Source organism: Tenrec ecaudatus, chromosome 3, assembly GCF_050624435.1.
Source record: "Tenrec ecaudatus isolate mTenEca1 chromosome 3, mTenEca1.hap1, whole genome shotgun sequence".
Lineage (NCBI taxonomy): Eukaryota > Metazoa > Chordata > Mammalia > Afrosoricida > Tenrecidae > Tenrec > Tenrec ecaudatus.
In genome coordinates, this window is record NC_134532.1 from 184,110,080 (window position 1) to 184,135,059 (window position 24,980).

At 54.5% G+C, this 24,980-nt stretch overlaps 1 protein-coding gene across 6 annotated transcripts in view; it reads right to left on the reverse strand.

Annotated features, from left to right (window-relative positions):
- Nucleotides 1-24,980, reverse strand: part of TBC1D1 (TBC1 domain family member 1) — a 223,884-nt gene that overhangs the window by 44,331 nt on the left and 154,573 nt on the right. For 2 of the 6 annotated variants that reach the window (XM_075544441.1, XM_075544446.1), the window contains exons 10-13: nucleotides 23,129-23,409; nucleotides 20,735-20,881; nucleotides 19,896-20,015; nucleotides 18,747-18,886 (exon numbers count right to left, since the gene is read on the reverse strand). In XM_075544441.1, coding sequence (XP_075400556.1) covers nucleotides 18,747-18,886; nucleotides 19,896-20,015; nucleotides 20,735-20,881; nucleotides 23,129-23,409 — 688 coding nt within the window. The remainder of the gene's footprint in view (nucleotides 1-18,746; nucleotides 18,887-19,895; nucleotides 20,016-20,734; nucleotides 20,882-23,128; nucleotides 23,410-24,980) is intronic. The other 4 variants (XM_075544442.1, XM_075544443.1, XM_075544445.1 and 1 more) reach the window with 4 other exon arrangements.

Genomic DNA, 24,980 nt, shown 5'->3' on the forward strand with positions numbered 1-24,980 from the left:
GCAGGGCTGCTAGGTTCATGGAAATGAGCCAGAGAGAGAGGGCACAAGGCTGCTGACACATGGTGGGAAATGAAACCATTGTCATGCAACAATGTGTCGAAAATATTGTTAAATGGGAGCCTAGTTCATGGTCAACTTTCACCTAAAGTATAGTATTATTTGGGGGAGAGGGTCAGGATGTAGAATGAGGATAAAGAGGGAATGTAAGAAAGAAACGTGCGCCCAGTGGGGGACAGGTCCCAGGGGCAAGGAACACTCTCAGCACGCACAGGTCAGGAGCAGCAGTGCACAGCCCTGGTGGGTGTGGGCTCTGACAACGGTCCCAGGGGGGCCCTGGGACACAACTGCTGACAACAAATGAACTCTTCAAAACTGTGCTGTCCTCAACCTCCCTTCCTCCCTCCCTCCCTCCCTCGCGCTCACATGCATTAGTGACTACAAAAGCCGAACCCCACCCAGCCCATTTCACAATGCTTATCTGGGAGGATCGGGGTCAGAATCCATGAAAGGAAGCCCGTGACCTAAAAGTTAGGAAATAGTTGTGTGCGTCTCTGGGGAGAAGGGGTAGGAAAGTCCACGCACACGGTGAAGCATGAACTTGAGAGCCAGGATCCCGCTCTCCCCGTCACTCAACACAACGCTCATGGGGCTGTCTGTACGTGGGAGCGTGACCTTCCCACCCGGAAAAACCCAGGCCTCACCACTCTCCTTATAAGGCCCCATTCTGTCAGGAGCCAGGCCCGCTGGGCAGCTGGAGAGCCGGGGTTTAGCTGTGTGGGTCTGTGCGAGCCTTTGAGCTTCCATGGCCACACCTGGCCCACGCGGAAGCTTGTGGCTGACAGGGAAAGCCCCAGACCCAGCTGCAGGCTCCCAGTACGCCTCCACGAAGCCTGCTGCCCACTGACCAGGGTGAGGAGTAGCCCTACCATCAGACAGAGTGCACGGGGAGCTGGACCACTGCAGTTAGGTCAGACTGCTCTCCCTTTGAACCCATTTAAAATGCTTCTGCGGCTCTATTTTGATTAAGGTTTTCCTGCTTTATTTTGTTATTGTCATTGGGTTTTTTTTTTTTTCATTTTTGTATGTCTACATATCAGAGGTTCTCACACTGTGGGTCGCGACCCCTTTGGGGGTGGAACAACCCTTTCACAGAGGCCATCTAAGACCATCAGAAAACACTATTTCCTATGGTCTCAGGAACCAAGACACCGTTCCTCTATCCGTCTCCAGGTGGGTCCGCCCATATGCAGATACGCCCACATACGAGTACCCAGAGTGAAGACTGGTACCCAAAATTTCACTGATTTGTCATCAGAAATAACTATTTCACAATATATAATTACATATTGTTTTGTGATCAATCACTATGCTCTCTGCTCATTTTGCTCAATTTGTATCACTATGCTCAATTTTTAACAATGGAAATACATCCTGCATCTCAGATATTTACATGACAATTCATAACAGTAGCAAAATGACAGTGATGAAGTAGCAACGAACATAATTTAATGGTTGGGGGGGAGGGTCACCACCACGTGAGGAAGGCTGAGAACCACACAAGGCGGCTATGAAATCAAGGGCCGGGAACCGAGGCCGGTGGCTGGATGAGGAGTTTCTTATGGCTCTGGCAGGGACCTTGGGGGTCATGGAGCTAATAAAATGAGTAGAAGATAATGACGCTTGTATGACTCTCTAATACGTTTAAGCCACTGAATTATGTACTATGTGGATTATGTCAGTTATGGCATCAGTTATAGCAGTAACACTGTGACAAGTAAAAAGTGAGAGAAGAAGTCGGGCGCAGGCTATGTGGACCCCGGGCTATCTTCACCCTCCAAAGGCAGCACACCTTGAGAACAACAATAAAAAGACTCGTTACCGTCAAGTCGATTCTGACTCACCACGACCCTCTATGACCGGGCAGAACTGCCCCTGCGGGTGGAACTGCCCCTGCGGGTGGAACTGCCCCTGTGGGTTTCTGAGGCTGTAAATGTTGCCAGGTGTAGAGGGCTTCGTCTTTCTGCTGGTGGTTTTGAACTGCTGACCTTGCGGCTGGCAGCTCCATGGGTCACCCTCTATGCCACCAAGGCTCCACACACTCTAAGAGTTGTAACGATTTACAGTCTCAGAAACCCTAAAGGGCAGTCCTTCTCTGACCAAGGGAGTCTCTCTGGGTCAGAACAGGCCTTAATGCGGTGAGGACTTTGTTCAGCGAGTGCATTCTTACTCAGCAACCCTGGACAGTGTTCTGGGTCTCTCAGGAGAGGCCTGGTGATCTGCTCCCATGAAGATCCCAGCCTTAGAAACCCTGCCAGGGCCGGAGGCAGTACATTTGATTGGGGGTGGGGGTGGGGTATTCTGGTTTGACAATTTTTTCAATTATATTATGGGATGCATGAGCACCCTGATTGTTGCTAATGATTATCATCCTTGAAAGGTCAGCAGTTCAAGTGCACCCACCCAGAAGTGCCGCAGAAGAAAGGCCAGGCAGCCTGTCGACTTCCCCCCATCAGTCATTCAAGAGACCCACGGGACCCAATTCTGCTCGACAGCCATGGGGCTGCTGAGAGCTGGCATTGATTTGGTGGCAGCTGGTGACACGAAGAGTAAATCGGAGCAAATGGAATGTGGTGTCTTCTAAGTACTTGGATGGGGGAGGGGAAAGAAGACTTCACTCGTGGGCTTTTACCTTTTATTATGTAACTTTAACAATCAGTTCCTAAACCTCTCTCTAGGATGTGAGCTCAGGAGCTGTAACATCCGGACACCTTCATTCCTGCAGGAACTAGAGAAATTAGGAATTCGATGTGGGCATTACAGATAACAAAAGGCTCCTCACCACTGGGGGGGGCGGGGGGGTGAGCAGGAGAAACTCGGGGGTCGGAGGGAGCAGAGGGGCCTGCGGCACAGCCTGGCGTGAGGCGCTGCAGAGCGAGCACCCCGGAAACCAGCAATTGGCGGAAAGGAAAAGCCTTCCAGAGGAGAGGCCAGGGTCCCCGGCAGGTGTGTGACTCCGAGCTGCCGCTTTCCCACAGCACCGTCCAGTGCCATCAGATTTAATGACTGTCGCTCCAGTCCCCCAGGGCTTCTCTGTGTGGGCTCGTTTGAACACACCTGCACATTTCTACTCCATCTTTCATGAGTCATGGGAGAAAAAGGTTTCCATTGTAACCTTCTGTGGGGATTAAATAGATCGCCTTTTTCTGTGTTTTTTTGTTTTACTTTCCCGATTTTAATTTTTCAATTTGAAATGTCAGACGCCTACTATGGAAGTCCAGGAAAATAACGGACACCTGTGAATTATGGTGCTGGTGAAGGACGTTCCACACAGACCGTGACCCGCTACAACCGTGAACACTCGTCTGGGAAGGAGTCAAGGAGGGTGCTGCTCAGCATAGGGGGGTGGGGGCGATGCCTGGTCTCACCTGCTTCAGGGGCTCATGCCTGGGGCAGGACAGCGGGAAGGGGACCCTCGGCGAGACGGCTGACAGCAGCAGCGGCTCCACGACGCACCACGCGGAGGCTGCCGCCCGGGCAGTGCTTTCTCTGTGGGTGCAGCGGCTTCACGGTGGACCGCAGAGCCACCACGGCATAGGACCACAGAGCCACCACAGCATAGGACCACAGAGCCACCACGGCACACTGCGGGACTGAATGCAGACACGAAGGGGCAACGGCACCTTCTCACTGCCTCTGTGGGCTGGAAACGCCTTAGGGTTCCAGCCACCGCAGGTGAGAAGAGGCTGGGATCTGTGCCTGGAAAGATGGCCACCGAGGAAACCCCGCGGGGACAGTGCTCCTCAGAGTCGTCCGGGTTGGGATCTACTCAACAGCACACAACGGCGTCACTGGGGCCTGCCCACCAGGGCCTACCAACAGAACCGGCAACCCAGCCTCAGAAGAAACACGACCCAGTGCCCCTCAGAAGCGAGGCTGCAGCTCAGACTTCGGACACTGCAGTTGGAAAGGCCGACTGTTGGCACTGGTCACCGTGGGGGGTCCCATAGAGGGCCAATGAATGAACCAACACAGCGGCCACCGCGGGAACGCAAACATGCCAGCAAGCGAGGAGGTGGCTCCTTGAGCAGGCAGCGTTTCCTCTGTCGCACCTTAGGTCGGTCCGTGGCATGAGTCGGAGCCGCCTGGCGGGGAGTGGGCCACCATGGATCTGAGGAGAGGCAGTAAAGATGTCCACAAGGAGGCAAGGGAGTGTGGGGCCTTTCCAAGGCAGGCTCTCTGCTCACCGTATGTCTGAGGCCGGTGGCCTGTGGCCAGCAGTGGCCCGGCCATCTCTCCACCTCCGAGGCCACCCCAGCCGTTGGCGCTGCCAAGCTGCATGACAACAAGCTGGCCTATGAGTCCCTGCTTCTCATTCCTGGATGAATGCACCCCATCAATCAAACTTCTTTTCTGGCCGAGTCGTCTCTGACAAATTACCCAGGCTCAGGTCCAAGTATTTCCAGTAACAAGGAAGTTACACTTCTTGCTCACATACAATTTAATCTGTTTTCAGATAACAATGAACTGTTCTAAATATATATATTTATATATATATATAATTTTAATTGTGACACTCCCCCATGTCCTCATCTGGCTCCTCCCCACCTTGTTTTCACCGCGCCCAGGGTCTGCTTCGAGCTGGTAAGCAATACAGCTAGCAAGAGCACATCAACTTCCGGGGACCAGAGGCTATGCCTGAGCCTCACACAGCTGGTGTGGCCACGCCACAGCGTCACACAGCCCCAGAGCGTATCCTGGGTGGTTCTCCGCTTCTCCCACCCCTCCCTGGACGAGCAACCCACAGCTGCTCGAATCGGTCCTCCAGCCGAAAGCTGGGATAAACACAGGTCGGCAGTCCGACCGTGGTGCCTCTTCAGCTAGAGGCCCTTTAGGGGCTAGGGTAACTGTCCGTGATAAGTTGATGTGTTCGCTGGGAAAGTTGGCAGGCAGAAGCAAGAGACCAGGGAGAGAAGAGAAACGGCGTGGCCACCAAGAGAGGGGGCAGGGAGACTTCCTTGGTCCCTGCCACCTCTGAGTTACCAGCTCTGAGTCATACTCCCAGATGCTTCACAGCCGCCTTCTGACCGAGCGAGCTTGACTCATCTTGTGTCTTACAACAACACGGTCATTGACTAACAGAGGCTTGTGCTCATTTGTTCACCAGGCTTTGCCTCAGCAGCCCCTACTTGCTCTGGGCTTTGAAAACAAGTCCTTCTCTCCAGGAGCCGGCACGACTAGGGAAAGCCAACAGGCGGGCAATAGTCAGCCAGGTCTGGTTTCACAGGAGGAGCAGGGAACGCAGACAAGGCCACCATGGTTCTAGCCTAAGGAGATCAGATTTTACCACTGGTAAAGCGGGACACCATTGAAGAACACTCATATCCTGGCGAAATAGCCACATGGCAGCTGAAAACCGTGTATCCTAGCTTGTCCAGCATTCTTTCCAAAAATTGGGACATTTTTAAAACGCCGTGGGACGTGGGAAAAATTGTTCAAAACCGAGACGTCTGGTCACCTTGTGTTCTACCACTAACTGTCCTGAGGGCCTTCAGTGAGTCCGTGTCCGCCTTAGTCTCGGTGTGAGTCCGCAAAACACGAGGAACGGATGACTTTCAGAATCTCCACTACTTTAAGACGCCTTGAAAGTAGCCGTCCCGATAGCTACTGCCCACCCAGTATCACTCCCTTTAAGAGCAGACGTCTGACTGTCCCAGCTCACTGCACCACGGAAGCACTGCTCATGCCTGTGGCGGAAGGGAGCCCCTCAAAGGCGCTGTAGGGCGGCAAGTCCCTGAGGGGTCGCTCCGGAGGAGAGCTGTGCTGTCCCGAGTCCGTAGCCAGCAGTGGCCCTTGAGGATTCTGAAACGTGCCTCCGGTGAGCGGCTCCGGGGGTCCTGTTCCTCATCACAACTTGCATTGGCATGGACATACGTGGCCAGCGGCCGCCGTGCTGGACAGTACAGCTCCAGGGGTGCGGATAAATAGGGGTGCTCCGACGGGGAGTCTAAATGGAGAGGGTGCCCCACCTGAACGGTGGCATCTGAGGTGGGCCGGAAAGGGTGACGGGCCTCCTGTCAGTGCTAAGCTTTGCAGAGGGCTGGGTGAGGAGGGGTGACCATGAGTGGGCCTGCCCGGCACGCACAGGGAGAGCCAGGACACTCCACTGGGGCAGTGACTGCAGTCCCTCTGGCTACCCCCTTTCCTAGCAAAAGGCTAACTCTGTCCGGAGGGACACGACCTCCCTCACCCCAAAGCCACACTCCCCAGCTTCCGGTGGAGCTACGCGTGGTCAGGCCACACAGCTCTCTCGCCGCCAAGTGGCAGAGGGGTCAGCCCCTCCCGCGCGGCTTCCTTCCTCGCTGGCTCGGAACTGCAGGGGAAGCTGAAGGTGGAGCTGCAGTCTCGTGACCCCAAGGCCCTCTGACAGGCGTTGCTGGATGGCTTCAACAGGTGAGCACTCAGCGAGGGTCACGGGTAAGCAGAAAGGCCACTGCCTTGAGAACCCTGTGGAGCAGGGGTCAGCACTGCATGCAGAATGGACTCAATGCCAACTAACAGCCACAGCTACTACCCAAAGGCTGGCGGTTCAAATCCACCCCAAGGTCCTCAGAAGAAAGGCCTGTCAATCTACTTCTCAAAGGTCACATGCAAACCCCTCTTGGGGCCAGTTAGCCAAGGTTGGCTAGTTAGCCAAGGTCGGCAGTTCACCCCCACCCAGACACAGCCAAAATAGAAGAGAAGAGCTGATGGTCTACTTCCAAAAACTCAGGCAATGACACCTCTACAGAGCACAGGTCAGCTCAGACACCAATCCCATCACCACAAGTCACAGACCTTGCAGTCCACGCCTTGGTTAGAAAGGATGGCAGGGTGGGGACAGGAAGCGATGGGCAAGCGCTTCCTGCCCCAACAGAGCCATCGCTGCAAATAGGATTCCCAAACCTGGAGCCACTGAGGTCAAACTGTCTCCTCTCACTAGACCTGCCCTTGATCGAAATCGCTCAAGTGAAGGCACCTGGACAGGAAACGCACCACCTGCTGCGGAGGGCCCGTTACCCTCTCAGGGACGCAGCCCGGAGCTCGGCGCTACAATCCATTCGCAGGATCGTCCAAGCCCGTACTTGCTTCGCTCCCATTCGGCTAAGGGGTGTTTACGAGATTCTGCGAGTCTTTTCCTGTACATGGAAGGGACAGAACAAACGTAGCCGGGAAAGGTCCATCCAGAAAGCGGTATAATGTCTCCCTTGGTGCGCCCCCGGGTCCTACAAGGTCAGACAGAGCCTGAGCAGATGTAACCGCAGCGGCTCATGAAGGCACCGTGGAGAGAGGCAGGGGGCTCCGCCACCCCCAGGGGGGAGACATGCATTCTCGCGGCGAAACGAATGAAGCCAGGAGACCAACTTAACAAAGGAGACTCCTGCTAAACAAGGACGCGGGGTTACCAGTAACGTCCAGAGCGTGGGCTTGACCTTTCGCTCGAGAAGCCGTCCAGCACACAGAGCCTCCTTCTCGCCAGCACAGCCTGCGTGGCACAAAGCTCAGACCCGTCATAAGCCTCGGCCATTGGTCCTGAGTTGGTCCGTGGTTCTCAACTGTCACCAAGAGGCTGGATTTGAGTCAGCCGTGGACTCAAGCCTCGATGTGTGATCTCACAGATGCAGGGGCTTTGGATACATACGTAGGTCTGTTAGGAGGCCTCTCTCCACCCCCGTCTGTCACTGTGTCCTGCTGGGTGGCCTGCCTGTGGCAGCTGGGCTGGAAGCTGTGCTGCCGGTGTTTCAAATGCCAGCAGGGTCAGCCTTGGAGGCCTGGTTTCGGCAGTTTCCCGGGTTAGAAGGACTAGGAATAAAGGGCTGCCAATCTACCTGTGAAAATTTGCCACCAAGAGCCTTACCTGCCACAGGACTCTGCCACAAGAGGACTGTGTCTGAAGATGAGCCTTCAGGATGCAGTGACCGTGACAGTGAGCTCAAACATGTGGGGGACAGAGGCCAGGGTGCAGGGCTGGGCAGCCTTTCCTTTTGTTGGCCTGAGGGAGCACTGGCTGGGCAGCAACGGACAACAACAGGCTCATCTCTAGCACAGGTGGTAATACTGACCACCACCAAGCTGACCCGGGAGTTCTGACCCCGATGCCCATTACTTGCTGGGCTGCCAACCAGAGGCTAGTAGCTCAAAGTCACCAGCCTGCTCCGTGGGAGGAAGTGAGGCTTCTAATCCCGTGAAGAGTTACGGTCTCGGAAAGCCACAGGGCGGTTCTATCGCGGCTTCTTGGTTCACCGTGAGTCAGGACGGGCTCCATGGCAGCGGGTTTGGGGTTCGTTGGGAAAATGCAGGCGCTCTGGTGGTGTGACGGGCTACACGTTGGGCTGCTAACCAGAGTGTGTGGTTCGAGCCCACCAGCCGCTCTGAGGGAGAAAGATGAGGCTCTCTGTTCCTGTGAAGATTTACAGCTTGAGGGATTTCGATCAAGGGCAGGTCTAGTGACGAGGAGACAGTTTGACCTCAGTGGCTCCAGGTTTTGGAATCATTCACAGCGATGGCTCCGTCAGGGCAGGAAGTGATGGGCAAGCTCTTCCTGTCCCCGTTCTGACAGCCTTTCTTACCAAGGCTTGGGCTGGAAACGCAAAGAGCAGTTCTACTTCTGTCCTAGAAGGTCGCTGTGCATCGGAACGGAGTTGAAGGTGGTCAATTTGTTTTTGGTGTAGAAATGCACCAAAACCGTGGCTCTTATTGTCATCTAATTAGCTTCCTCGCAGGGAAAACAGGATGTCAGCTGTTTCTAATTTCCAATCTGCTGGTTACGAGCTACCAACCATGCTGGGTTCTTGTCCAACATGCGGGGGGGGGGGGGGGGGCATCAGGGTTTGGTGCCGCTGTGGCTCAAGCAATTCCGCTGGCCTCAGGTTGGAAGTTCCCTGTGATAACAGCCGAGAGGAACGTTTTCCAGTCACTCCTGGGCCAACTCCACCCACGGCTCAATGGGCCTCCACGACTGACCTTCTGGAAACAGACAGTAGTTGCTCGTGGGGCTGCGAATGACAAGATCAGTATTTCAAATCCAGCAGGGAGAGAGATATTAGGCTTTCTGCCCCCATAAAGATTAACAGCCTCAGAAACGGCGCAGGATTAGCTATGAGGTGTGATCAAGCCCAGGGCAGCGGGTTGGTTGTGGCTTATATACCGAGGGTCGGACTGTCTGTGTGGTAACTTTCTACAGAGACTCCTGTGTTCTGTGAGGCCTGGTCCGGTGACAGGCATCCAGTCTACTCTCCGGCATGAGGGACCTTCGGGCCCAGGGGAGGTGGCTTATCCACAGAGAAGCGCGCAGGGCTCATTTGCACCTCGTGTCCGCACCCAGCGGCTGTCCAGGAGACTGTGAGCCAAGGGGAGCCCACGGGTGCCACAGTAAAAGCTGGGTTCCACAGTTTTCAGTGGAGGGTCTTTCCAAAGTAGACCGCCAGACTTCCCCTCCCCCCACCACACCCCCAGCCAAGGTGCCTCTGGGTGGGCTCCAACTGGCAACCTTCTGGCTGGTTGCTGAGCACATAAGCCCATAGGCCACCTGAGGACTCCCGCAGAGACAAGTCGCAAAGGCCATACACCCTGAGGCCCTGTAGGCTGCCTCCCAGGGGACCCGGGACAGCCGTGCAAACTGGCCAGGGATCTTCCCAAGGTTTGTCCCAGACGGGGCCTCCCGATTCCCAGGCAGGGCTGCTTCCTGTGGGCCTGGCTCCCCTCAGCCTGCACAGACACGTCTGAGGCTCCTCAGCCTGCCCGCTCCTTTCAGCTGGAGGTCAGGGGAAGAGGTGAATGGGCCAGCAGACAGCAGGAGCTGAGGCCAGGGCCCACTTCCCCCACAGGCCTCCCTCCCCACCCTTCCAGGCAGGACTGGCGAGAATCCACAGGAACAACCCCAAGCTCCCAAGAAGCACCATCCAGCCACTTTAAACGGAAAACGTTCTAAGCGCATGCCCACAGAACACACCATGTAGGTGACTGTTTATTGCTGCGTGTTCACAACCGCCAAGAGGCGGAGGCAGACCAAAAAGCCGCACTCGAGGGAGACCCTGAAGGGGACGGGCTGATGTGGCAGCTTCCACACAGGGCTGAAGTACAGGGATGGAAGTACTAAGGGCGCAGGGCAGGGTCGCCATGACTGGGCAACACCTAACAACAGTGAGAAATACGATCAGCCAAAACAAGACGAAACGAAGAGTGCACCCAGAGCCGCCCCTGAAAGACTAGCGGACCTTGGAAAGGGCACACCAAGCGAATGAAGCCCCGGGCAGGACCACAGACGGCAGGGTTCCACTGGCAGGAAAGGCCTGGTCCCATGACATGCACCTGGTCTACTCTCCCGCGCGAGGGACCCACAGGCCTGGGGGAGGTGGCTCATGCACAGGCTCAGGCACATCATGGCTCAGGCACATCACAGGCCACGGAGAAGCGCGCAGGGCTCATTTTGCTCCTGGTGTCTGCGCCAGGCGGCGGTCCGGGAGACTGTGAGCCAAGGGGAGTCCGCGGGTGTGACAGTAAAAGCTGGGTTCCAGTTTACATGTTTTAGGAAGATCTGTGGAGGCAGAAGGTACATTCGTGGATGAGTGGTGGCCCAAGGCCCAGGGGTCGGCAGGAGTGGGGAGGGGCGGCCATGCGGTTTCTCCGGGGCCGCAGAAATGCTGAGATTAGACTGGGAGATGGTGGCGCAGCCCTGTGCCTCTGGTGGAAAGACTGAATTGTGCGCTGTACATGGATGAGTCACATGGGAGGAGAGTTACATCTCGATGACAGGCTTGAAAAGCGACCACCTTCCTTCCTCCCTGCTGGTCTGCACGGTGTGCGGACAAGAGCAGCCAGAGCACACTTGAAGGGGGGCCCAGACTCTGAAGGCAATGGGGGGTGGGGTGGTGGTGCTTTTGGGAGGCGCTCAGTCTCGGGGCAGGGGACCTTGAGTGCGGGCCAAGTGTCCTTGACAGTGAAGGCCTCCTTGGAGGCTGTACCCCACGAGCTCAATGGTGTCACCCCAGGTGCGACCCTGGTTTGGAGGCTGCTTCGAGTGCCAAGCCGTCTGCATGTTTCCAAACAACTCGCTGTTCCCCGACTTTAAAACCAACCTTTGCTGGCTCTTGGGAGTAGGTGTGGCAGAGATTAACGTCCAAGTGGAAGATTTAAGAGCTCTCACCTTGGACTTTACCCTGTGGGCAAACAGGCGCATGCTCTGGGGCTAAATGAGCCCAAAGGAGGTAACCCCAACCCCTGACACCCCTTCCACACCCCGACATACCCCCCCACTCCTGCTGGCAAAGGTGGGGTGAGCCCTCGCTGGGCCACTGGTGTTTTCACGGCAGGCTGGGGGGACACGCAGGCACTGCCCCATTCGGTGCCCAGACCCTCAGCAGCACATCGTGGCCCCTCCCGGCACCCCCCACCCAAGAAGTGACCGAGAGGCTCTTTGTGGGTCTGCAGCCCCTAGCTGCAGCTCCTGCCCAGTGGAATCCTTTGAGAACAGGTTGGCTTAAAAGCCAGTGATTCATTTGGAAAAGCTTAAATCAGTCCTACAAAAATTCTGCACTGCTACCAAAATGGAGGAAGCCAAGGGAAAATTTGCCATTCGCCATGAAATTCTTGACTTCTGGAACGGTAAGCCAAAAATCACAAGAAGGAAAAAAAACCCTCCAGTAGCTTTAAGCTCTGAGCGTCGGCTGTGCACAGCGTATTCCTGGCCTGCATGATCTTCCCTTAGGGCTGGCCTTCATTCATCGCGCGCTGAAAAGCAATGTTATGGGGGGAGAAGGCGGCAAAGGCGCCAGGTGCCCCGTGCAACCCAGGCAGGGTTACTGTCTAGTGTGGTTCGCCCACTCACTAAACCCTACAGAAAACGAAAGGGAAATGCCCCCAGTTCAGCAAGTAGCTGCGAGTGAGCAAAGAAGAAAAATGCCACAGAATGAAAGAAGGAGAGAGAAAAACCTAGCCCATTTTTCAGGGATTGGAGACAAGAGCCATTAGGACCTAGGGGGCAACAGTGCCACCAAGTGGTGACACTGTCTCAAATCACCCTGAGCCCTAATAACTCCACGCATGCTCTGTACCTGGGAGAGCTCACCACCCCACGCCAGGGGTGGGATGAAGGACTGGAGGCTTTTTAAGAAAGATGAAGCCCGATGGTTCATCACCACACAAACTAACTCAGAGGCACAAGCAAGGGGATAGGTCTAGTTTGTACTTTTTAAATATTCCAGAGCAGCCCTGGTGGTGTAGTGGTTACACGTTGGCCTGTTTACTTACTGCAAGGTCCGCCCTTCAAAACCACCAGCCGCTCCAAAGAAGAAACATGAGGCTTTCTACTCTTGCAAAGAGTTACAGTGTCAGAAGCCCCTAAGAATAGCTCCACCCTCACCTACAGGGGGGGAGGGGGGGTCGCCGAGTCGGCATCCACTCGACGGCAGTGAGTCTGGTTTGGTTTGGTCGGGAAGGTGATCTTGGAGCCCTGTTGGTGAAAGGGCTCACGTTCTGGGCTGCTACCCACAAGGTGAGCCGCTCAAACCCGTCAGCCACTCCTTGGAGGTAACAAGAAGGCGTTCGGCTCCGGTGAAGATTTTCGGACTTGGAACCGCAAAGGGACAGTTCTCTAGGAGGTGAAATGGGCTTGATGACAGTGGGTAAAGGCGATTGGGGAGTGGGGGGTTTACGGTGAATTTGGAAACCCTACAGAGCAGTTCATCTCATGAAGGCCCTGCTGAGTGGCTGGTGGACTCGAACGGCTGACCTTGTGGCTTGCAGCCTGATGCAAAGAATCAGAATTGCCTAGAGGGCGGTAGGTAGGTGAAGGTGGTTCTGGAAGCCCTGAAGAGCAGTGGTGCTCCGTTCTACCGGGTCACCGGGAGCTGGAAACGCCTCAAGAAGGTGCTTTTGCTGCACAAATGAGGGTCAGAGCCAAGGTCAGCACAAAAGGGCTCAATGCAGATACGCCTGCCTCGATGTCATTATTTCCAGTAATACCATTGATACCATTGTAGCGCCCTGGAGAGAAGCAAACTGTTAAAAACTCAACAATGTTCAACGTACAGTGCAAGTGTATCGAAGCCCTCTCTTGCTGTGTTTTCCACAAAGCTGCCCGGGTGCCACTCTCCCGCTCTGCATGGGCCGCACACATCTGGAAGGAAGCCAGCAGACTCCGCCTTGCGAGGGATTGAGCATATTGACACATCCACGCCAAACAGACGTTCTTTGAACTTCGGTTCCCCGGACTGTTGGCTTACACAAAGGGCTCCAGATCAATAAGCCATTCTTATCTGCATGAGAACGGGTTTGTTTGGTTTTTATTCACAAGAGATGTAAAGTCTGAAGGCTTCCATTGTTGTTGAAGTATGGATCTGCGCAAAGCCACCTGAAGTGCTTCCAATGCCAGGGATTGGACGGAGACTGAAATCGCCCCAGGGCGCACCCTACCAGGAATGGACGCTGCCTCGGGCCGATTCCGACACGGGCAACCCCACGGCCTGAGATGAACAGCCCCAGAGCACTGTCAGGACTGCAATCTTCCCGGCATCGGGCAACCACTCTTTCTCCCATGGAGTGGCTGGTGGAGCCAGCCTTGGGGCGCTTAACTGCGGGGTTCCCTCCCCGACACACAGAAGTAAATGAAAGCGGTCTCCCCTTTCCAAAGTCAGGGAGCTGTCCAACGCAAATACCGCTCAGCAGCAAATAATCACCTTGTGTAAGATCAAGCAGGAGGGGAAAGTTCAGCGAATCTCCACTCCCAAACGTCCTTAGCTGAACCAACAGTCAGGTCAGAGCCCCGGCTCAGGAACAACTTCCAGCCCTTTCCCGAGCCCTGTGTGCTCCTGGGAAGACAGAGCTTCCTGGGAACGGAAGAGTGCAGCGAAGAAGTGAAAAGCCGCCTGGATAGGTGTTTTTGGCACATGACTGGATGTTTCTTTACCGACCTTGTCTCCATTGCTGCTTTTCCCCAACCGTGCTCCCGGACCCGCAGGGGACAGCCCTGTACAGGGAGCTGCTCCGAGAGGCTGCAAGGTTGGGTGTGTCCCCGTCCAGCAGGAGGCACTGCGCCCTCCGGCGTGTTCTGTAGCCTTCCAACCTAGGAGGCTCGCCGGGCAATATGCGCCTGTGACTTAGCGGCTTTTCTTTTTTTCCTTTTAAAAATCATTTTATTAAGGGCGCATACAACTCTTATCACAACCCATACCTACATCCATGGTGTCAAGCACATTTGTTGCCATCATTCTCAAAACTTTTTCTACTGGAGCCCTTGGTACCAGCTCCTCATTCCACCCACCCACCCCACCCCCCCCATCTCCCTGCGCTCCCTCCCTCACAAACCCTTGATAATTTATAAATTATTATTTTTGTCATTTCTTACACTGTCTGACGTCTCCCCTCACCCACTTTTCTGTTGTCCGTTCCCCAGGGAGGGGTTATATGTAGATCCTTGTGATAGGTTCCCCCTGCTCCCCCTTTCTACCCCACTTCCCCCTTACCCTCCTGGTATTGCTACTCTCACCACTCGTCCCGAGGGGCTGACCTGTCCGGGATTCCCTGTGTTTCCAGTTCTTATCTGTACCAGTGCATACGCTCTGGTCCAGCCGGATGTGGACTGACGGGCTTTCATTAGCTGGTTTCAGAAGTTCCTTGCCAAATCTTTCTTCCTAGTCGGTCTTCACCTGGAAGCTCTGCTGAAACCTGCCCACGAAGGAGGCTTCTGCTGGCTTGTGAGACACTGATGGCAAACCAGCAGGCCGCGGAGGAAGGCGGTGGGACAGACCATGGCGGTCACATACAAATACAGCGCAGGTCTTCAAACTACTGCTGCTGCCGACCCAGCTGTGTCTGAGGCCCAAACACTGCAGCTGGAGACTTTCATTTCGGGATCACTCACTCCCTGCCACCGAGCTGATTACAACTCACAGCAAGCCTACAAGACAGGGGGAACTGCGCCGATGGCTTTCCAAGACTGTAACTCTCCAAGGGAGCGGAAAGCCTCATCTTTCTCCCACGGAGTGGCTGCTGGTTTTGAACCACTGACCTGTGGACAGCAGCCCACCTACTAACACCATCAGGGCACTAAAGGCCCGAGAAACAGAGGGCGGCAGGCACAGGGGTTCTTTCACCCAAAAAGGGGCTGACTTAACAGGGGAGACATTGATGTCATCGAATTTTCTTCCCAATCTCCCCAACACATTTGATCCCTTGTAAGTGAAACATCCGTGGTGGCAATATGCAGTCTCGGGATGGTGCAAAGGGTTCACACTCGCTGGTGCCCCAAAGGCTGGTGGTTCAAGTCAGCCCCGAGGTGCCTTGGAACAACGACCTGGTGGTCTACTTCCGAAAAACTGGTCATTAACGAACCGCGATGGGGCACGGTTCACTATTCTGATACCAGAGGGTTCCCCCCAGAGCTGGAACTGACTCAATGATGATTGCGTTTAATGACATTATGGCACCTTATCTCAACCAGCTTGGCATTAAAAAAAAAAACGGGAGAAGGGAAAACTGATCACAGTGATCAACACATAACCACCCCACCCCACCCCACCCCAGGGGAATGAACAACAGAAACGTGGGTGAAGGGAGACAGTGGTTGGTGTAAGACATGAAAGCAATAAAAATTTATCAGTTATGAAAAACTTTTATCAGTTATCAAGAGGTCATGAGGGTGAGAGAAAAGCTGATACCAAGGGCCCAAACAGAAAGTAAATGCTTAGAAAATAATGATGGCAACATACGTACAAATATGCTTACAACAACTGACGTATGGGATGATCTAGAGCTGTAAGCTCTATAAATAAGATTTAAAAACAACAACAACTCACTGCTATCCAGTTGATTGTGACTCACAATGACGCTTCAGAACTGTCCCTGTGAGTCTCTGAGTCTGTAACTCTTTATGGGAATAGGAAGCCTTCCTCTCGCAGAGTGGCTGGTGGATTCAAACTGCTGACCTTGCAAGTACCAGCCCAACACATAACCAATATGCTACCAGGACGCCTATCTTGGCAAGCGGCACAATTTACATGATATTACAGGTGAGAAATTTAGACAGGTTGCTCCCATCAGTCTGTACAGGAAAAAGCTGGGATTCGAGGGCAGGCTCCTAAATCTCTACTTCTGACCAGCAGCTGGAGGGAGCTTGGCTCCAGCTTTCAGAGGAAGAGGTGGCCCACAATGAGCTCTCGAATCCCTCAGGTGGGCTTTGAGACTCCCCCAGGTCCTCCACGCTGAGGCAGCCAGCTCCACTTTCCCACCAATCCCAGGACGAGCCTCGAGGGATTCTGGCAGCTGACCGTTTGGGTGCTGTTTGAGTAGTGTTTCTAGCAAGGGAGGTGGACCACAGCAAGCACCCCACTCTCCGGTCCCCCAGAACCGTGCCATTCAACGTCTGGGGTCCAGGCCAGGGCCCTACAGCAGAGGAATCCAAACCACCGAGGCAATGACCCAGTAGCCCGTAAGGTTCACTCAAAGCACTCTGCCTGGCCTCTTCCTGGGGGGTGCACACAGTACCCAAGCTCCCCTGCTCACCACAAGGTTGAGGGCTGGAGTCCGGCCAGAGGAGCCTCGGAGGAAAAGCCCGGCGAGCTCCTTCCTACAAATCAGCCACCAAACAGCCTACGGAGCACAGTGTTGCAACCAGTCAGAATAGACTGAACTTCTCCAAAAGCCAGGACCCTCTAAACCAGGACCCTCATCCACAGACACATGGAACAGCACAGGAGGGGCAGGTGGAAATTGAAAGCTCTAGGCTGCACAATTTACAAGTTGGGTGCTCCCTGCAGGCACTCCCCACCCAGCAGACTCCCGTGGTTGGGTGTTTGAAGGCAGCCAAACCCTGATGGGCGTCGCACTGGGTTGTTAGCCCCAAGGTCAGGAGTTCAAAAGTACGAGCTGTTCAATGGATGAAAGATGAGGCTTTCTACTCCCATAGAGGGAAAGTCTCAGAGACCCATGGGAGCAGTTCTACCTTGCCCTGTTGGGCCGCTATGAGTCAGAATCGAACCCATGTTTGTTTTTTTGTGTTTTAAGCACACAGGAATGGGGTTACAGTCTGGCTGTTGGAATTTAATAGACGGTCCACAATATGAAAAGAAAATCCCTAAAATCATTGAACAGACTGACTTTTTACTTTTTTTGTTTTTTAACGGAGACTGAATTTATCAAGTAAGCTTTCTGGTGCTAACTGAAAGGTCAGTGGTTCAAACCCACCAACAGCTTGATGGGAGACCAAAACTCGCAATCTGCTCCCACAGAGCCGACAGCCTTGGAAATCCTTACTCTACCTGCCAGGTCAGTATGCGCCAGAATCCACACGGACAACAAGAGCCCCTCTGGGCAAGCTGCCCGGATGGGAAACAGACAGCAGGGTTCTAGCTTCCACAACACTAACGGAAATCAGGCTCTCCCAGCACACCTTCAACCCACTTCCACACCCCTAACGTCACGTGATTCCAGACGCTGCAAAGAGTCCCGCGCACTGTAGCCGCTTTACAACGGAAGCAACCAAGGTAAGTGGGGTGACATGAGCGACGTCCTAGCGTTCTCACGCACTCTCATGCTATCGAGTCACTCCTGACTTACGGCCACCCGACAGGGCAGGGGAGAACTGCCCCCGGTGGGCTTTGAGCCTGAAGCGGCACCTAGGAGCAGACAGCCTCATCTTTCTCCTGAAGAGCAGCTGGGGTTTCGAACTGCTCACCTCGTGGCTACCAGCCCAACACTTAACCACGACGCCACCAAGGCTCCTTTATAGTTACTGTTTAATCACTTTTAGCATTTTCTTCGTTTTTTGTCCTTTGGGTTAAAGAGCGTTAAGGGGGTGTTTGTTGCTGGAAGTTTACGGCACCACTGGGCAGAGGGGAGAACTGCCTAGTTACAGTAAGGAGAGCTTCCCCCACTCTCACTTGTTTATAGCAACAGAATCTCGGAGTCCCGGGGTTCAGTGGCCCAGTGGTGGCTGCAAAGGGAAAGGTTGGCAGCGGGAGCCCTGGCCGCCTTTCTCAAGAAAGACGTGGCAGGCTGCGCCCGTGAAGAGGCACAGCCTTGGAAACCCGACGGGCGGTGGGTTCCACACTGTCCTGTGGAGTCCCTGCCATGTAGAGGGATTCACTGGACAGCAGTGGGTTTGGCTTAAGAAACAAAAACAGACCAGCCAAACTCACTGCCATGTGTGTGTGGGGGGGGGGGTGTAGAGGGGGAGCGACGATGCAGGAGGGACGAGAGAGCACAAGGCGGCCCCTCCCATGACCCCAGACTGACAGATCACAATGGACCCAGGCAGGGACATGACAGGTGTGGCCAGAGGGTGCCTCTCTGGCCACACCAAGTCAAAGGCCATGTCAAAGCTACCTTTGGCTGGCAGAGAAAACAGACAAGCTCAGGAATGCAGTGGGGAGGGAGAGAGAGAAGTAGGGGTGGGGGGACGACCTCCAGCTGCACCTCAAAGGCATCCCCACGGCAGGGTGGGCGAGAGGTGGGTCACACGAGCTCTGGGGAGGCGCCACCTTCAGCACAGGTGCTGCCAAGGCACCGTCCTGTCACAGATTTACAGAGAACGTGGGACACGCTTCTGGAGATTATTCTGGACAATGTCACTCAATGCCGGCCTCAAGGAGCCTCCTAGCAGTGGGGTGGTGGCGAGCCAGCAATCTCATCTCCACAGCTGGTCCTCCAGTGCACTCCGGGCACAGGAAGAAACAGGCCCAAAGCGAGCGCGTCTGCGCCAGGAGGAGCCTTACCTTCGTATCTGCTCGGAGAATCGCACGTCTTCTGGGGGGTGGCCACTCGCAGGAAGATCTGCTGCCGCCACGAATGCCTCCGCGTCTTCCCGGGGGTCCCGCCGGCGTCCGCTGGGTGGTTTGCTTTGGGTTCAAAATCCCTAAAATTACAGGAGACCTGACTTGGGACCTGTGGGGAGACGCGAAACGTTTTTTCTTTTCCTGAGCAAAGCAGCAAAGTATCATTTTCTTTCCCCTGTGTGAACAAACGTAATGGGGCAATCACTGGGCTTAAGTCCAGCTCACTACAGCTGAAACCCCTGGAAGGACGACTTCTGACAGGGAAGGAAAAGAGGCCAGGCCCACAGGTGACCAGCAGCCCCTGGGGCCTCGGCGGAGGATGGGACTGTTTCCAGGCACAGGCCGGCATCACGGTGGTTGGCCACCGAGGAGTGAGGGAGGGTCCCGGTGAGTTACACACGGGACCACCCAGGCCACAAGTGTACGGCCACTGGCTGAGGGCAGTTAGCGACTGCCTTTCCAAAAGGACAAAACAAAGCATGGGCCTCCACCTGCCTGTGCAGACACAATCTAGCACCCACGGGGTTCCTAAGCACAGGCAGCTTTGTCCTTACACCTGATATCTGCACATGGCGAGGAAGACCCTCAGCGAGACGGCACGACACGGTGGCTACAGCAATGGGCTCCAACCAACGGCAGAAGCCATGGGCATGGCACAGGAGCGGCTAGTGCCTGGTGCGCCTTTCCATGCCCCGACTTCCTGGAGCTCCCTTGTGTATCTAGGGGTGGCTCCGAGTCAGAATCGACTCAAGGACATGTAACAGCAGCAGGCGGTAAGGGGAAACGGACGGAAGATCGTCACATGCTCAGGATTCAGAAACACGGGGGGGTACCACTTTCACGAATCGGCTAAAACGTTCTGTTTGTCTTCTGAAGACACCAATAGCAACATCAATAAACTTAATCCTTATCAAAACTGAAGCGTACATCCAGTAAGAAATAAACTTAAGAGAGCTAATACAATAGTTTTAGTTAAAGCAATTGTTTTCATGGCAAAACAACAGCTTAAAAGTATTTTAATCCCTGTATATCGATCAATAATTCAAACGTCATCATGCCCAGGCTTAGTATGTCTAAATTCAGCCCTACCTTTTTGTGCTCAGAAAGTCAGAGGTGTTATTTTCATCTACAGGAGCCAGAAATTTTAGGAAATTTGGCACAGAGGAAGAAGAATGAAGTTTTTTCCGCAGGGCATTACGGTAGGAGATGCTGAGAGTATGGTTGAAAAAGAGAGTTTAGGCTACAGAAACGCAAGCACACGAAATGTAAAACATAAACTTCAAAAAACCAAAGGCACAGTTTCGCTCTTGTGCTGGAAAAGCAAGCCAGGTCAGAAACAGGACATAATGTTCAAGTGGCTTTCCAATTTCGAGACTGGTCAATAAAACTCTGCTTTAGATTCAGGAAATCAATAAATGAATGAATGATTCAAATTAAAAGTAGGGAAACAAATCCAGCTTCCAAGCCACTCTCCCTGGTGAGCAGCAGTCACCTGGCCGTGTGGCCGAGGACGTTTCTGACATGGCACAGGCTCCGGGGGATGCGACAGCAGGGCGACCCACGTGCGCCAGGGTACAACTGTGCTCCGCAGGGTTTTCCGTGCCCGGGGGTGTCGGAAGAGCGCCAGGTGCCCCTAGGTGGACTGGAGCCCCCAACCTCTGTGAACCGTGTGAGTCGCCCACGACCTAGCAAGAGTGGCTGTTAACCTTCAACGCCTGCGGTCATCCCCCGCTTGTGAGCGAACATTGAGAGCGACATTAGGTCCGCTCCAGGGACGACACAACTAAGCAGGCCCAAACGCCCATGCGCCCACCGCGGCCCGGGACGTGCCCTCCATGCAGCGTGCCACCCCCGGCCCTGCGTGTCACCGGGCTGAACTGCCGGGGAGGCAAAGGGCCGCCAGTGCGCTTGCCATGCAGGGCGCTCACCTCTTTGGCACGGCATTCCCACCGGGCTCTCCACCGGAGTTATGTTTTAGGCACTTAAAAACATTAGGCGAGGAGTCAGAGGGACTAAGCCGAGCTGGCTGCTGGCCTGCACCGCCGGGGGCCTCACCGGCCGGCAGGGGGTTCGGGCTAGAGGGTAATCCGAGAGAAAGCAAGGCAGGGTTAGAGGGGCTGCGGGGGGGCCATGCTGGCCAGTCTACTCGGAGGAGGGCGCAGGGAAACGGGGAGGGGGCCGCTCTAGTCTCATTTCCATCCAAACGTGTCTCCTCCTCCACGGCCCAAGTGCCCGTCTGGCAAGGTGGCGCCCCTGAAAGGTGGCTGTGGCTCCCGTCCTGCAGCGAGGCTGTGAGACAGCACCCCCCACTGCGGTTCCACACCGCTTTTTGTTTATTTTATCTTAGCTTTCACTTATTATTGCTGTTCGTTATCAATATAAAGATAGGGTCCGGGGGTCTTTGGGGTTGGAAAGATTACACACAAGCCTAGATGTGTCTTAACATTGTGTGTCCTCTGTACGATTGACGCCATGATATGATGTAGCATAGAAAAAAAAGAACCAATGACTTAACAACAGACTCCACGTGTGGTTCGTTGCAACCCAAATAAAGTTATAAATCGGGGGCAACCTGCGACCCCTTTCTGAGAACTGCCAGGGGGAAAACGGAAAGAGAACAGCAAAAAGCAGAGGGACACGCAGAAAACCCGGAGATTTTCAGAACGCACCTCTCTTTAAAACGGAACTGCGTGTCAACGTCTTGTTTCTTGCGGGTAAAGCGGAAATGAAGAAAGGATTCCCCCGTGGGCAGTAGAACGGGCCATGCTGATGAGAGAGTGAGCGAGTGCTATCTTTTTACCCTACCCCTGATCCGTTAGGAAGCTGCAGCCCTGGGGGAGAAGGGAAAAGGAAGGCAGCGCCTCATTTCCTGCCACCCCTGGCTGGTGCGAAGCAGCAGACGAGAGAACCAGGCCTCTCCAAGAGAAAGAGTCCCACAACCCTTGGGGAGACCAGAAGGAGGAGGGGGGACACAGGTAACACAGCAAACTGGAAGCAGCTTCAACAGAGCGTCTTCGGAAACGTCAGCCACACCCTGCTTGCTTCTGAAATGGCCCACTTGTTAAAAGTTAGCCCCTCAAGGTGTCCTGCTTTGTGGTCACAGTTAACCAGAGCCATCGGCAGTGACCCGAGGGGCTGAGCGATGGTGCACGGGGGAGGTGCAACTAGGTCACTCGGCGGCACCGTTACTGCCCCACGTCTTCCCTCGCGGCCCCTCAAACGCCTCCGTGCAGGCGCGCCACTCCCCGTGTGTGAACTGCATGGCCACGGATGTCCGCCCGATGGCGTCCATGACCACGTACAGGCATCGCAGCCCTAGCTCAGGTTGCTCTGTGAGGGGAGGAGTCTCCAAGAGATCCTAAAAGCTATTTTAAAAGGTCTGTCTGTATCCATAGTCTGTGGAACCTGCAAGGGCCAAATGAATCACGCAGGGACCCGAGAAGCGACAGGAAGCCTGCCTGTCAGCCTCATGGCTTACCCGGCTCTAGAGCCAGAAAAATCCCAACTGCTCTTTGGAGCGCAACTCTTTCCCACCGGAAGGATTCAGAATTGCCACCATGGAAGAGACGTTATAAACACGACTCCAATCTCCTCGTGCAGAGGAGAGGCTACAGCAAATGTGCCCGGGTCACTACTAATTCATGACAGGGCTGGGACCAGAACCCAAGGTCATCAGACATCCGTATCACTGTGTGTCCTGGGCCTCTCTCACGCACGGCTCTGCAATCTCACCGCATGTCCATCGCAGGGCGGTTCTGGTCCAGATTTCCAAAATAACAGACTACTGTGTTTCCACACAAATAACGTGGCATCATTGTGTAGCGGGTGTGTTGCCAACCAGGCAGCCCCTTGAGCACAATTTCCTGGGCACACTATGTGTTGCACAAGTGCGCACGTTAACTAGGTGGGCACGTCTGTGCACCAGTGTGGCGCCACGCTCACCGTCTTGCTACCTCTCCTCAGAGCCAGCATCCCAGTTACAAAGCCAAGCATGTCGCTGGCATTGTTTAGGGGATAATTACTGACACGTCTTAAGTCCATTGCTGCTCCCCTTTACCTGTTCCTCGCCATGCATGTACTTGGTACCTGCACTTGTTACAGACAAAGGGGACAGTCCCTCTTGCACCTACAAGCTTCCTGAGAGTCGGGCAGGGGAGGGCATGCCGCTGACCCAAGGTTCCTTTCTTGAAGCCAAGAATTAAAAAACCTGCCTCAGGTTTCTCTTCCACCCAGAGAACACCCTTGGGGTGCACATGCCTGGGTCGTCATGGATACCCCCCCTGCTGTTTACACAGCAAAGCGAGGTCTTGAACAAATCTTACTTTGGCTCGTGAGGCGTCTCTGTGCTCACTGAGTGATACCTCAAAAGCTTCCTTTGGGAGACCGCCGGGGATGCCTCGGCGGGTTCCAGACGGTTCTGGCTTTCCGGAGGGAAGTGGCTCAGGGTGTTGGCTCGCCGTCGGAAGCCCTGCTGGGGCGAGAGCTGAGCAGACTCTTCGGAGAGGTGGCTCTCGGAGTCGCTGGACAGGTCATCTGAGGAGCCGAGGAGCGTGAAGGAGCTGTCCAGCAGGGGCAAGGGCCCTCTCTCACACACCACGGGCTCCTGCGGCAAACAGACGGCACATCAGATCTCTCTCCAGGCCAAGTGACGGAATCGCCGCACCCCTGATCCCACAAGCCCTGGCAACCATGGCTAAGTGTTTAGCGGCTAACCCAAAGGTCAGGGGTTCAAATCCCCTCCAGTGATTCAAGGGGATAAGGAGGGGAGCCTAGGCCTAGGGATCCATTATGGGAAGACTTACAGCCAGGGGAGCCCGACATGCATGGCAAGTCTCCTTTGTGGTATCACTGAGTCAGAAGCCACTCGATGGCTGGCACCCAAGAGCAGAGACTGCCACCTCAGTGCAGGGAAACATTTTGGCATGCAAACTAATTTTCTGTCATGCCAGGTAGGGACCCCCCAAAACACAGGAATATAGCAAAAAGCCCGACTGTCCGAAACAAGATGCCACTTGGCTGAAAAAAATTCCTGTCAAGGAACTGAATTCTCGAGTACTGCTTATAAAAACCAGTAGATACTGAGTCAGTCAATGCTGGCTCAGGGGTCACAGTAGAATGTGCTCTGTGGGTTGTGAATTCAGAAGAGCACCAGGCCTCCCTTCGAAGGCACTGTGGGTGTGTTCTAACCCCCGATCACGCATATCAACCATTGACACTAGACTGTTTTCTACTGCTGCAACCAATTCAATTCTTTTTTAATCTCTACAATGTGTGAACTCTCAATTGGCTCTAAATTGGTCATCTCGGGGTTAAGGATACATCAGATCCTATTTTAAGGAGACCTGGTGGCCTCACTAAAGGTCACCGTTGGGCTGCCAGCCATGAGGTCAGTGGTTCAAGCCCAGGAGCTGCTCCGCAAGAAACAGAGGGTTCCGGCTACTCCTGGAAAGACCTAAAGTAAAGACCTGGAAACCCTCACAGGTGTCTCTGAAGTCGAAACTGACCCGAGAGGGCTGTGGTAAACTATTCTGTAGAGGATGGGAGACCTCTTTCTAGGTACTCACTGCCGGGACCCCAGGCAAACCACTTGTAACGACTTCCTGTACCTCCATCTGCTCATCTGGCAAAGGCAGCTGGAGCCTCTGGGTTAGTAATCCCGCAGGTTAAACGACTATTCCAACCAGGGATGCCCAAAGTTGAGACGCGCTCCGTGAGGTGGCGTTTCTCAAACTGCACTCTGGACCCCACTTAGTAGGCCGTGAGGACAACTTAATGGCTTGCCACGCATTTTACAAACCACAGAAGAGAGCAGCTATGTAATATTTAGAGCAGATACCGTCTCACAAGGAGCCCTGGTGGCATAGAGCTTACGGACAGGGATGCCAACTGTCGAGGCAGCAGTTCAAAACCACCAGGCAGCATTTCAAAACCACCAGGCACTCCTGAGAGGAAAGCCAAGCATTCTACTCCCTTAATGTGCCAGTCTCGCACACCCGCAGGAGCAGTCCTGCCCTGGCCTACACGGTAACCAGGAGCCCGCATCGGCTCTCCTGGCTGTGCATTCGGGTTTTGTCTTACAGCATTGTTTTGTGTCCCCAAGTCTGTATATGCACGCCTAGGTGGACTTGCATGTACGTGCGACCCACAAGCATCTTCCCCGACCCACCAGCCACC